This window comes from Sinocyclocheilus rhinocerous, unplaced genomic scaffold, assembly GCF_001515625.1.
Source record: "Sinocyclocheilus rhinocerous isolate Xijiao unplaced genomic scaffold, SAMN03320098_v1.1 scaffold90, whole genome shotgun sequence".
NCBI classification, from domain to species: Eukaryota; Metazoa; Chordata; class Actinopteri; order Cypriniformes; family Cyprinidae; genus Sinocyclocheilus; species Sinocyclocheilus rhinocerous.
The window spans coordinates 544833-558558 of record NW_015657969.1 but is presented as its reverse complement, the minus strand read 5'-3'; the positions used below and the strand labels follow the sequence as shown (position 1 = coordinate 558558).

The following is a 13726-nucleotide window of genomic DNA, read 5'->3' as shown; positions in this document are numbered from 1 at the left end:
ACACACACACACACACACACATATATATATATATATATATATATATTGAGAAGTATGTAGTCTTACATAATCTCTTATCAGAGAAAGAGTCTTTGGGTAACAGTGCAGTTAAGAAACTCTTACGTACAAACCAGAGTGTCATTGTAGTTCTTAGCTCATGTACATGACTTAAGGATGTTTATTTTTTATGTATATTTTTATTTATATTTATTGTTTATTTAGTTTGTTATATTTCTATTCTATTCTATGTCTATTCTAATTATTTTTAGTATGTTTATTTATTTATTTTAGTTAATTTTAGGCTGTGCTTTAAAAAGAATACTTTTAGTTTCAACTTCTCTTAGAGACTTTCATATAAGTTATGTCCCTAAAGTACCACTGCTAAAAAATTTTACTCAACCACACTTGGTCAGCAAGTTAAATCATCTAGTCATTGAGGATAACTAGTTGACCATCTCACCCATTCTCATCTGATGTATAAGTGGAAGTGTGCACTTATCTTTAAGTGAAAGAGACAAGTATGCATGTTGCCATCTACAGGTGTTTCCTGTTTGAGGTCTGCCACAAGTAAATCTCACCCTTATCCTGTTTGTCTGTCGAGTGTGCTCTGCCATGATGCTGGCGCTTTCAAAAAGCTCAGTCAGATCTCTTGTAGTTCAGCTGAGCCTCCACATGCAAAGGGGAGGTTATGATAATGAATTATGATAAATGAACTGTAGCGAGCGCTCTGTTGGGCCGGTCAGTTCTTGAATGGGGGGGGCTTCCTTTCTGGCCGATTGGCTCAGTCATGCATGCGCTCCAGCTTCCTGTTTTGGTGATGTGATAATGGACTGATAATTTAGCCTCTTCTGTGATTAAATGAGCGATGTAATTTAGAATAAACAGGCATCTGTTCTTCACAATCACTCAATCATGTCTGGACTTGTGCCAACCCTCTCTCTGCCTGGTTTTCTTCCTCTCTTTTTTATCTCTTTTTCATTATCTGATTCAAGTCGACACAGCTGGGCAAGGATTGTTTCAGTATCACGTTTTTAATTAACCTCACATAATCTGCTATTCTCTGAATTCAAATAAGGAGATTATGTTCTGTCATAAATTACCTTTAACCTTTCATTTTCCTCTCTTAATTTTGTTTAGGTTCTTTGGGGTAATTACAGTTTATTTCACTAGATTTTATTTTTATTTCATTTTATATTTTGGATTTCATCATATAACATAAATGGCATAAATAGTGCTTATTGAGTGTGTGTGTGTATGTGTATGTGTATGTGTATGTGTATGTGTATGTGTGTGTGTGTGTGTGTGTGTGTGTGCACGCGTTTTTGTGACAAATGATGACATAAATTTGTATAATGACAAGGGTATGACATAGGTATTACAAGGAGAAGGTGACTTTTCAGGACATTACCCCATGTCCCCACTTTTCAAAACGCATATAAATCACACATAATGAAGTGTATTGAAAATCTGAAATAGCACAAAGTTTCCTGTGCGGGGTAGGGTTGGTGTAGGGCAATAGAATATACGGTCTGTACAGTAGAAAAACCATTACGCCTATGGGATGTCCCCACTTTTCACAAAAACAAACCTGTGTGTGTGTGTGTGTGTGTGTGTGTGTGTGTGTTTGTATATAAATTACATAGATCATATTATGATGTTATCATGGAACAATTTGTGGAACAGTTGTTCCATGACGACATCATAATATGATCTGTGCACCACAACTAATTTAATGCCATCAAATATTTATTGCGTACTTGCAGCTTGCATGATTTCTGATAGTGAAATGTGCAATAAATGTGCCATCACTGCTACATTTAGCAGTAAATTGTAACAAGCATTACTCCAGCATCTCCTGAGCATTTATGATTCAGCAGCACAGGCTCGATCCACAAGAACATTTAATCACTGGATTTGCCAAAGTTTGCTGATTGCATGATTTGCATGATATTAATACTTTTTTTTTGACTGCTTGTTTTTGTCTTCATACCATAAACATGGTCTCGGTAAGGTGCTTTACATTTTACTTTTAGCCTTTTTGGCCCCTGAGATGTCTAACTAAATCCTTCAAAATCATGTGTATGTGTCTACATACGTGTATGTGACTGTCATTTCTACCTATCTATACTTTTGTATATATGTGGGACTGTGTGTCTCAGCGTGGGGCTCTGTTTTCGCTTCACTGCACTGATAATCCATGGGGCGGCAGCTCGCAAAACTGTGTCACAGGCAATGATGCATTCCACCCTGAAACGTGGAATTCTGTATCCTGGACCCAGCATCCTGAAGCAGTGGCTGATGTAACTGGGTTGTAGAGCATTTAACCTCCTAACCTGAGAGGGAGGTTTAGGTGGTGTGCTGGATTCTTAGAGTTTTACATCATTCATTGTTCTCGCTACATTCTTCTGTTCTACTCGGAACTGCACTTTACTGCAGTCTCGACATGACGTATTCCCAGCGACCACTACTGCTCCTAAGGACCTGTTTTGGAGGATTTCACAAAGCCTTGGAAATTTTGGAATGACTATGATGGCCTTAACAAATAAACCAAATGTAATACCTATTTTAAGACTTGGCTGCATTTGGTTGTCTAAACAATGAATGGCCTAGTCAAGAAGCAGTGAATAATTTGACTATTTTGTTATTAAACTTAGGTGTGGTTACATTATTTTGATGAAATTTTACAGACCAAAAAGATCCCTTGTCTGTTGTCAATAGTGTAGCAATGCATGAAGCACATCTCACACAGAAGTCACTATCAAACAGTAACTTTCTGTTTGTCGACACCGCTTATTTGCATGACCAATTGAACCTGTTGCAAAATCTGCATGAGAAAACCTTTCACCTTCACTCAAAATTCCTATTTGTGTGTATTCCTAATTTTGCCTGTGAACAACAGTAAATGTGAAAACATCATAAGACATTAAAACACTATAATCAAAACAGCTACTTGGAATGCAACCAACGTTTGTTTGAATTTTAAAGGTAAGTGCATTTACGTTTAAATGTATTTATTAAGTAGATGCTTTTATGCAAAGCGGCCTGCAAATGAGAAAAGCAATTTATCATAAAAACCAGCAATATTTACAGTACAAAGGGTTTTCAAGAACATTTTAACCTGCCAGTTGTACAAGTGTAGAACACTGTTAGCATACTAATGAAATCAAAACATAAGACAATCCAAAGCTAGTCGATCATACTGACCCAGATGCAATAACTTGATAATTTTCTTGTGAATTATTTGTATTTTTAATCACACAAGTATTACATCAATCTGCCTGAACCTATTTTTTAAGACTGCACATTGTATCTGTATGTTAGCTTGCTAGCTGCTAACTTGTGAGCTACATACATGTTGACCATTTCCCAATGCCACAGTTGATGTAGATATGCGATCTTGTACTTTTTTTCATAGCTGCTGTAGACCTTAGTCAGGGAAGGGTTGCGACTTATTTAATTGTTTGATAGAGTCTCTGAGGGTTAGAAATACAGTGCATTCAGTGGGTTGTACTGTTGTTTAACAACATGCTGTTTGTTCAGTTGATAAAACATCTTTCTAAAAAGACTTTCAGTAGACAAAAACTCCATAAAACCATTTTAAAACTTGTAAGGTGGCAAAAATTATGTGCTTATGACTTTTATTCAGTGTGTGAAGCCGTGCAGCCTGATTCTCAACGTGAGCAGGCCTGTGGCATTGATCAAAGAGCAGCGCCAGCATACCAAGGTCGTCTACACTGTTGTGTATGAGAGGGCCTGTCATTTCCCGAAGCACATTACTTTTTTTCTCCTCCCAGTGTAGTGGAAGACGACCAGTGAGCGGGGGAGAGGAATGTATAGATCACACACACACTTTCAGAGCTCTGTTAATGCTCTTGTGAACAGGAAGTCAGTGAAAAGGAGTCTCATGACAGGCCTGAGTAGGAGCTAAATGTCTGTGTGTGTCAGTGTATTAAACGAATAACCATGTTAGTGATTCATGCACGCATAGTCGGCCAGTTTGAAAGTTGAATGAAAGTTGACTGCTTTGTGGTCTAAAGTATGTGTAGCCCTCCTTCTAATCTGTTCTTTTGATAAACAGACTCTTTTTGTCAGGTGAGTCTGATTAGGCCTCTGCCGCTCACAGAATGCTTTGCAAAACCGCTGTTTTTGCTGACATGTTTATTTTTACAGTTCAAAGGGAAAATGTCTCATCTGGTCTGGTCTGTATGTCTGTGTGTGCGTACAGTATCGTTAGAAGGGGCACACTGCAGAAGTTTGCAGCTACATACTGTGGTTTGACTTGACTTGAGCTCTGTCGAAGCCTATTACTTTGGCAGGAAGTGTATATTAAAAAAAAAGTGAGCCTTGCAGCTGCGTGACGTAAAGCGAGATGAGTGAGAAACGACAGGTTGTGATTGTCCCCTCCACAAACACCACAATAAGCTACCTATTTAAAATGATTTTTCTGCACAAAAATGATTAATTGTGCATAAAAAGTTTAATTGAGAATACTAAATGGTTTCAATATAACTATGAATTTGTTTGTGTGTACATTAGTGATGTGTAAAGCTGTATTTTTAAATATCGGTTAGTGGATTACTTACATGACTAGTCAACTAATCGGTCAGAGATGTCTGTTGAGTTGATTGTGTTTGAATGTGTTTGGCTGCAGTGGCGGTTCTTTAAATAGGATGAATTCAAGTATGCAACTTTTCCAACAGGGTTTTGTCATGCAAATTGACTAACAGCTACAGTACAGGATATTGCTTAAAGAAATGCTGCTAAAATATCAAAACTAAATCTGTATACATATAAGAAAAATGATCAAATGTTTAGGTTCTGTGCATAACATTACTTAATGCAGGTCTCATGGGCATAACAGTGAACAATACAATAATTACTGTACAGCATTTAGCATTATTATTATTTAGATTAATATTTTTTTCTATATATACTACCATTCAAAGCTTGGGATGGTAAGATTATTTAATGTGATCAAAAATACAATAAAAGCAGTAATATTATGAAATATTATTACAATTTTAATCTCTTTTAAAATGTAATAATTCCTGTGATGGCAAAACTGAATTTTTTTGACATTACTCTAGTCTTCAGAAATCATTTTAATATGCTTATTTTGTGCTCAAGAAACATTTCTTATTATTATCAAGTTCATGTGATGATATAAATCATCAACCATGATCCTTTTTTTTTTTTTTTATTAGAAAGTTCAGAAGAACAGCATTTATTTGAAATAGCATTTATTTGTAACGTTATGTGTCTTTATTGTCACTTTTGATTAATTTAATGCATACTTTCGGAATAAAAGCATTAATTAAAAAATCTTACTGACCCTCATATACATGACACTGGATGCATTACCTAAAGTTAACAAATTCTAACAAACTAAACTGTTTTTTGGTGATTAGTCTGCCATTGTGATGCATCTTGAATGTTTTTGTGTCTGTATGATCCTCAGCATTGTTCTTGCTCAAGTTTCAATGTTTGACCTACTATGTGATCTCCAGCTGTACTTTGGCCCCTAGGGGCCTGGCTTTAATATGTTTCCATGGCAGTGGCACCATAAGGTATACAGGTAGGCCATTACACATATGCCACACAGTCTATGCTTTAATTAGGCGGGTGATGATGGAGCTGCATCTACCTTGTTGTAACTTGTTTAACACATAATCAAAACCAAGTGTGGTTTAAATCATTGGTTGAAGTCAGTTCAACCTTTTAGAGAGGAGCTTCAACAACCACAAAAATATAATTCAGGACTGAAAACTTGAGCTTTTATCAGTGATTGTATTCTACACTATAACAGTAGTTGCAGTAACGCACGCTTCTGAACACTGTGATGTATTCAGATGTTTTCAGAGTTCATCAGCTCCATGCTGATGGCTGGCACGGGCCGATCCCAATCACACAGTAGGACTTTGTGAGATGTGGAGTCTGGAGATGACCCATCAATCAATGGGACCGTCTGTCTGCTAACAGTGACTGAGAGAACTTAGCACACTAACAAACAGTATAGCTATTGCTAGAGCTGCAACTATGTTGATAATCAATTCATTTTCCAAATCTTACCCAGTGCTGTCCTTCAAACAGTGACAGATTAAATTATAATTTATTAGGCCTAATTTCAGTTACATACTGTAGATATGTTTAAGCGCATAACCTGAATCCTATTTCTAAACTTAACAATTTCTCAATGTAAAACAATATAAAGCACATAACAGACAGATAAAAGTGCAGTCACAATCATTTTGGATGGTTTTATTCATATAGGACAGTACAGGATCAGACTAGAAGCGGAAATTCGATGTTCAGCACATGTTTGAGTGCTACAAACAAGGGTAAAAATATTAATAAAAATAGAATTTCTCCTTTTCAGATACAGGAACAGCTGATTAAATGCAAATAATTAAATGCACAGTGAAAATATCTTAGATCTTTTTTTTAATTCTTGCAAAATTATGAGATAATCTGCTTTATGGTCATAAAAGTATAGAGTCCTTCGAATCTTGAGTCTGTCTACTTTAAAAGATTCTTAAAGTAATGGGTTACCAGACACATCAATATATAGACCCCAGATAGATAGATAGATAGATAGATATAGATATGACTAAATATATGCCTATTCTGTTCAACAGTGTTAAAACCATTTAAGAAGAAGCCACATCTTCCATATTTCATTTCTGATTAAAAAAAAGAAAAAGCAATAGATCCAAAATTACACAGACCATACCTGTGTATTTTTGAAAATGGTTTAAAGTTACCAAACCACAAACTAAGTACTAACTTTTAAGAGTTAGGATGTCCTGCAACACACACACTTCCTTCTCTAAACAAAATAAAATGCTCTATTGTAATAACTTTTTTAATAATAAGTTTTGATGGAAATGATTGCATTCAGTTTCTCTGTTGTGCCCAAATGGATTGACATTGGCATGCATGGACACATTCAATTAAATATTTTAAGTTCAATCTATTTTCTGGTCCACCAGCTAGACTGGTCCACCAAACCAGCAGGAACCATCATTAACCAGCTTGAACTAGCATGAAATTCTTCTGATCTTTTTAGCAGGTCGTTTGCTGTGTGCTCTTTTCATCATAAATAACTTGATAAGGCAGTTATGGCAGAGTGAATGGAATTTTGTTTTCAGGGTTTTTTCTTTGAAAGAATGTTTCTGGGATTCACGCCGATGTGTTCACACACACACACACAACAAGCAACACAATACAGACATTGACAGGATCCAGTGTGTGATATGCTGCTCAAGGTCAACTCTTATTTGCTATTGAGGGCTCTGTCCTTTCAATCTGCCTGGTTATCTTCTGGCTTCCCGGTGTGTGTGAGAGAGAGAGAGAGAGAGACACACACACACACCACACACCAAACACACACACACCACACACACACACAACACACACACAACATTGAATTATAAATTGTTCGTAGAATTCTACTATTCTAAAATGTTAATTTGTTTTACTTTTTAAAATGTATATACATGCATGTTTTTTGTTGCATACATATCTGTTCTAGACTCAATGTAAACACTATGCTTTGGCAATACATTGTAACAATTGTCATGCCAATAAAGCACGAATTGAATTGAAATTGAATTGAGAGAGAGAGAGAGAGAGAGAGAGAGAAAGAGAGCATAAAAACATATTGGTTTTAGCACTCAGTAGCATTCTTTCTTACTTATGTGTCCCATATTTCCAGGGGAAAACAGCTTCTTCAGTTAAGCTAGGCTCTAAGTCATATTGTGTGCTGTTTTAGCTTATATTTTGTCTTATTTTGCCCTGACTTTAGCATTAAGGCCAATACCTATATACTAGTGTATTTCTAAAAGTTAGCAAAATTAGCTTTTAGCAGTACAGTATACTGTATGCACTGCAATGTTTGTTCTTTCTCTTCCAAGAAAACAGACCAAAAATGCTGATTGTGTTCTGTTTTAAGTGTCATATTTAGGTGCAGATGAGCAAACACTTTAATGACCAGGGATGCACATAAGTGGTGCGCAGGTGCACATGTGCAACCAAAATAAAAAATTCACTGGGTAAATAAGTTCAGACCACTCATTTATATACTGGCCTGGTTGACAGCTGTTAATGCACAATCATTGTTTTAGATCAACTAACCGTAATACTGTATAAGATTTCTATTCAAACTGACAGCATAAATCTAGGCTATGCACTGCCGGTTTCAGAGCAAAACGCAAAACTGTGACATTTCATTCACTGACGCACTTCACTTGGCAGCGCTAAAACCGGCAGCGCTAAAACCAGCAGCGCATACCCTACTTACTTGCCGGAAGCCAGCCAAAATAAAAACTTTTAGATTTAAAAGATATTAGATTTGAAAATGATGAAAATTCAGGCTAAAAAATTATCTAAAAAAAGTAATAAAGAAATTAAATAAAATGGAAATTAGTATTGTATTTTTTAAGTATGATATAAAATAATTGTTTTTATTTAATACTCACCTTTTATTTTAAAATATAATAGTATTTTCACACGTTATTTATTATTTAGTTTATTTTATTTTTTTAAATTAAGTTCAGTAATACTGCTATTTATTTTTTTATAGCTATATTTAGTGGGTCACACTATGTGCAGAGTGAGCGCTAAACCAAATCTTCAGCTGCTCTCATGAGAACCAGACTGAAAAACTTATGTGCATCCCTGTTAATGACTCTTCTCTATAAAAATATATATTGACATCAAATTGCGTGATATCAGGAGGATCCTGTGTCTGTATTTAAAGGGATAGTTCACCCAAAAATGAAAATTAGCCCATTATTTACACACCCTCAAGCCATCCTAGGCGTATATGACTTGACTTCCTTCTTTCAGATGAATCCAATCGGAGTTATATAAAAAATTGACTTTGATCTTCCAAGCTATTTAATGGCTTTTTATTTAACTTCTTTTGGACTGATGCACTGCAACACCCGCTGACTGCCATTAAACAGCTTGGAAGATCAAAGATCATTTTTTATATAACTCCGACTGGATTCGTCTGAAAGAAGAAAGTCATATACACCTAGGATGCCTTGAGGGTGAGTAATTTATGGGCTAATTTTAATTTTTGGTTGAACTAACCCTTTAAGTTCTTGTGCATGTGATTGGTCTGCTGATCAGACGTTAAATGCATGATGAAACACATGATTATTATGGTTGAATATCTTTTCTAAATGCACACATTTTCACTGCTACATTCTCATTTCACGCCTAGACTGTTCACCGCTCTCTTTCTCTCCTTCAGTTTATCTCTCTCACACACATAAAGAAAGCTAACTACTGTAACCTTATTTCATTCCCTGGCTGATAAGTTTTAAAGTTAATATTTCTACACATTATTCAGAAAAGAAAATCAAATTTTCCTGTATGAGAGACACTTCCTGGTTTGTGTGTTACGATAAGTCTTCGCATTTTAATTAGTTTTTAAAACATCTTTTATTTCTTGAAAACACGAACTAGCTGAAAAATATTGCAACTTTGTTTTGTTTGGTGTTTTTGTTGAATGTTAATGAGGTTTTGAACTGATTTGTAAAGTTTGGGAGAAGCTTTTCTGAAGGATATGTGAAGACTGGATGTTTTGTGATACTAATGAAGATTTTAATTGATAGATAAAAGACCATGTGAATCCAGAATGAGAAAATGGTGTGTAGTCAATGTCTAATAGCTTTAAAGCGGTCTGTATGTGTTTAAAGGGTTGATAAAATTCACTTTTATATTTTGCACATTTAAAACTGGACCAAAATATTGATTATCTTTGTTGACAGGACTTTCACATTTTGTTCTACAAGTAATGTTCACCACAGACCTTGTTTTTATGTTATAAATCCAAATCCGCTTTTGTAAAAAGCCATTAGAAATGGCAAATGGCTAGAAAATGCTATTTCTCTTATGGATTTTTGGACAAATTTAAAATAAAAGAAAAGCCTTTCAATATGTCTTGCCATAACTTGCTGTTTCAATTGGATGTATGTCACCACAGGAAAAATAATTGCATATATTAAACCATCTTATGGGGTCTTAAATAAGGGCCCAAGATACATGTAGACATGAGTCAGATTTTAAAAAATGTAAGCTGTGCTCTTGAAAATGTAGGTGAGATTTATGATACCTGTTTTAAATATTGTCCACCTGCAGAATGACAACTTGATCTGCAAGTATGAAGCATCCAGCAAGCAGATAGTCTGTTCTTATTCCTCTAAATAAATAACCATGTCAGAGTGAGTGAGCGGGTAAAACACGCAGAAAGAACTTGCAGGCAAGAGCAGAGAAAGATAACATGCAGGAAATTGAGAAAGGATGACAGATGAGAACCAGACTGAAAAACTTATGTGCATCCCTGTTAATGACTCTTCTCTATAAAAATATATATTGACATCAAATTGCGTGATATCAGGAGGATCCTGTGTCTGTATTTAAAGGGATAGTTCACCCAAAAATGAAAATTAGCCCATTATTTACACACCCTCAAGCCATCCTAGGCGTATATGACTTGACTTCCTTCTTTCAGATGAATCCAATCGGAGTTATATAAAAATTCCGCGTTCGTCACTTCTGAGCGGCGCATGTGCAACACCGACGTCTTACATCATCCGCCCAGAGCTGCTTCCGTTTACGACAGAGTGCGCAAGCTAGATTAAAGTGATTATTACGTTTTAAATATGGTTATTTCTCTTACAAAAACGCATCGAATCGCTACAGGAGGACTTTGTTCACCCCCCGGAGCCGTGTGAGACACTTTTTATGGATGGGCGCCAAGCAGATAGTCTGTTCTTATTCCTCTAAATAAATAACCATGTCAGAGTGAGTGAGCGGGTAAAACACGCAGAAAGAACTTGCAGGCAAGAGCAGAGAAAGATAACATGCAGGAAATTGAGAAAGGATGACAGCTCTGTGTGAGCCAAGAGATGCTCGAGATCTATTTTTGCAGTTCTCTTAACCTTTGCACAGGTCTTAAAGTCAGATATCTTAAATTCACACTATGAACAGAACAAGGAGGGTAGAGCAATTATGCACACTTTAAATTACTATCACATTATAGCTCATTGTATTATATGAGCTCTCCAAACAACCCCAGACCATATCAAGCAATGGTCAGTTTGTTATCCAAAGTGTGATTTGCATAGATATTATTGTCCATTATGAATACAGTGAACTTCATTTTTGATGCACTTGCATAATTACTAACCTTTTCGACCATTACAGGTTACCCAAGTCCAGAAAAGATGACTGCATTATTGCAGATTTGGAATAAGGAGTATATAAAAAAAATCTCAACTAGGTCATCCTCCTCTATGAAAGGGTTTAACCAGATTGCTTTACTATAAAATGATTTGTGAACGTGAAGAATTTGAAACATATTGTTACAAATTAGTATTATTAAAAGGAAATAATGATAACGAGGCATTTTATTCATTAGAATAAATACTGTAGTATTTAGGTGAGCTGGATTCCAAAAAAAGGTTATTTTATTTTATTATGATTCATGCAATAAAAAATATACTTAATATTCTATTTAAAATATATACATAATATTTAAAATATTATTTAAATTGTTTATATTTTTATTATTATTATTGTCATTGCTATTATTGTTTAAAATGTTCATATTTATATTTTTGTTCATATTTAGTATTATTAGTATTATTATTTTTACAAAGCCATTTATGTTTTCAAGCTCAACATGGACTTCTTCATGTGTATTAAACTGACATAAGCAAAATAAACAATTAAATTATTAATCACAATTATTTGTATTACAGTTAATCACCAGCCACGTTTTACAGCCTTAACAGCTCTAGTGGAGGAAGAGAGAAGTGCAGCAGGCGGACAAACAGATGGAGAAGTGTTTTAAAGCTGTGTGTGTGTGTTTTAGTGTTGACTCTGAGTCACTGTACTGCCCATCCAGGAAATGAGCGCCTCTCTGCTCTGCTGCACTAAGGCCTACATTACGCCTCTCTGTCTGTCTGTCTCTGTCTTACACACACACACACACACACACACACACACACACGCAATGTATGAGAATGGACTAGAGCACCCTCTAGAGTTTCTGTGCATTAAGTGCCCCTTTTCTATTTTTAGGAGATAAAGAAAGACTCGAAAAAAGAGGTGAAGAAGGAGTCCAGTTTGGCCGGATCCAAATCAGACCTGTCCAATGGCAGTGCCAGCCCAAAATCAGAACCCAGCCTCAGATCCACCAAGAAAGGTAGTGTATCGGATCTATTCCAGATCCGAAAAGTAGTCCAGTGCTTATTCAGCACAATACACCCACACAAACATCCCCTCATGTCTCACAGGAGAGGATTTGGGGGGCGGTTAAAGTTTCCGTCAATCGAAGATTCAATTAAACAGAGGTCTGGCTCAGGTTTGCTTCTGGCAGATGAAAAGAGTGACAGTTAAATCCAAAAATACTCTTGCAAAGACACTGAAGCCGGGTCGGAATATGTCTATCAGACCTGTGTGTGTGTGTGTGTGTGTGTGTGCGTGCGTGTGTGTGTGTGTTTTTGTGACAAATGAGGACATAAATTTGTATAATGACAAGGGTATGACATAGGTATTACAAGGAGAAGGTGACTTTTCAGGATATTACCCCATGTCCCCACTTTTCAAAACGCATATAAATCACACAGAATGGAGTGTATTGAAAATCTGAAATAGCACAAAGTTTCCTGTGAGGGGTAGGTTTAGGGGTAGGGTTGGTGAAGGGCAATAGAATATACGGTCTGTACAGTAGAAAAACCATTACGCCTATGGGATGTCCCCACTTTTCACAAAAACAAACCTGTGTGTGTGTGTGTGTGTGATTGGGCCTTTGAGAGTAAGTACATTATTACTCTCCTCCCACCAGAAACCATTTACTCCTACCACTTCCTGTGTGTGTGTGTGTGATGTGTAATTAAACATTATTAAATCTTTCTTACTCTAATAATTACAGAAACTACACATGCTGTCTTTTTAGGGCCACTGTGAATCTTCTGATTGGTCAGATTTGAGTTGCATTGAGAATGTTGTCAAATTAAATTAAGTACAAATGCACAATAAAAAAATACTTAAACATAACAATAGGACACTTACTTTGATCTTATAAAAATGACTCACTTTTTAGTGATACTGTGTAATCATGTGAAGATATAATGACATTCAGTATGTTTGCTAAATGATTAATATCACTTACATAATTAAACAATTAAGTAAATAATTAAAGTCACAGACATGTATTTAAAAAATAAATAAATACAAACTGATCTGCCAGATACTATTTTCACTATTTTATTTTAAATGGGACAGATACTCAGCCGGTTTCTGAAACACGAGCTCTGTTTACAGCCCTTAATTTATATCACCTGATTTTCAGACAACAGTGCTAGTGTTGGTTCATGTGACTTTAATTTGTTTTGCAGATAGAGATGTTGGCTTCCAAAGGAAAAGTGAGTCAAAATACTGTATGTGTGTCTCATTGGTTTTCTCCAGGCTATTAAGTATTGAAGTCTTTTGGCATTTTCAGTGCTTTATGGCATCAAGATATTAATATCGGTAGGTGAGAGCTGGACTGCCCAGTTTCTCCATTCTGTAGAGAACTGAAACTGGGTATCTGTTGTCAGAGGCTATTTGTTGTCATGAGCCACAGAGGTCTATGTGTTTAGTGAGTAGTCTTGGAGCAAAACTTGTAGCTAAATGTTTAGTAAAGAGAAGACAGACATCTAGTGCTAGA

At 35.8% G+C, this 13726-nt stretch overlaps 1 protein-coding gene across 2 annotated transcripts in view; it reads left to right on the top strand.

Annotated features, from left to right (window-relative positions):
* Positions 1-13726, top strand: part of LOC107721874 (SH3 domain-containing kinase-binding protein 1-like) — a 47791-nt gene that overhangs the window by 17369 nt on the left and 16696 nt on the right. The window contains exons 3-4 of one of the 2 annotated variants that reach the window (XM_016530050.1): positions 12097-12220; positions 13416-13442. In XM_016530050.1, coding sequence (XP_016385536.1) covers positions 12097-12220; positions 13416-13442 — 151 coding nt within the window. The remainder of the gene's footprint in view (positions 1-12096; positions 12221-13415; positions 13443-13726) is intronic. The other variant, XM_016530051.1, reaches the window with a different exon arrangement.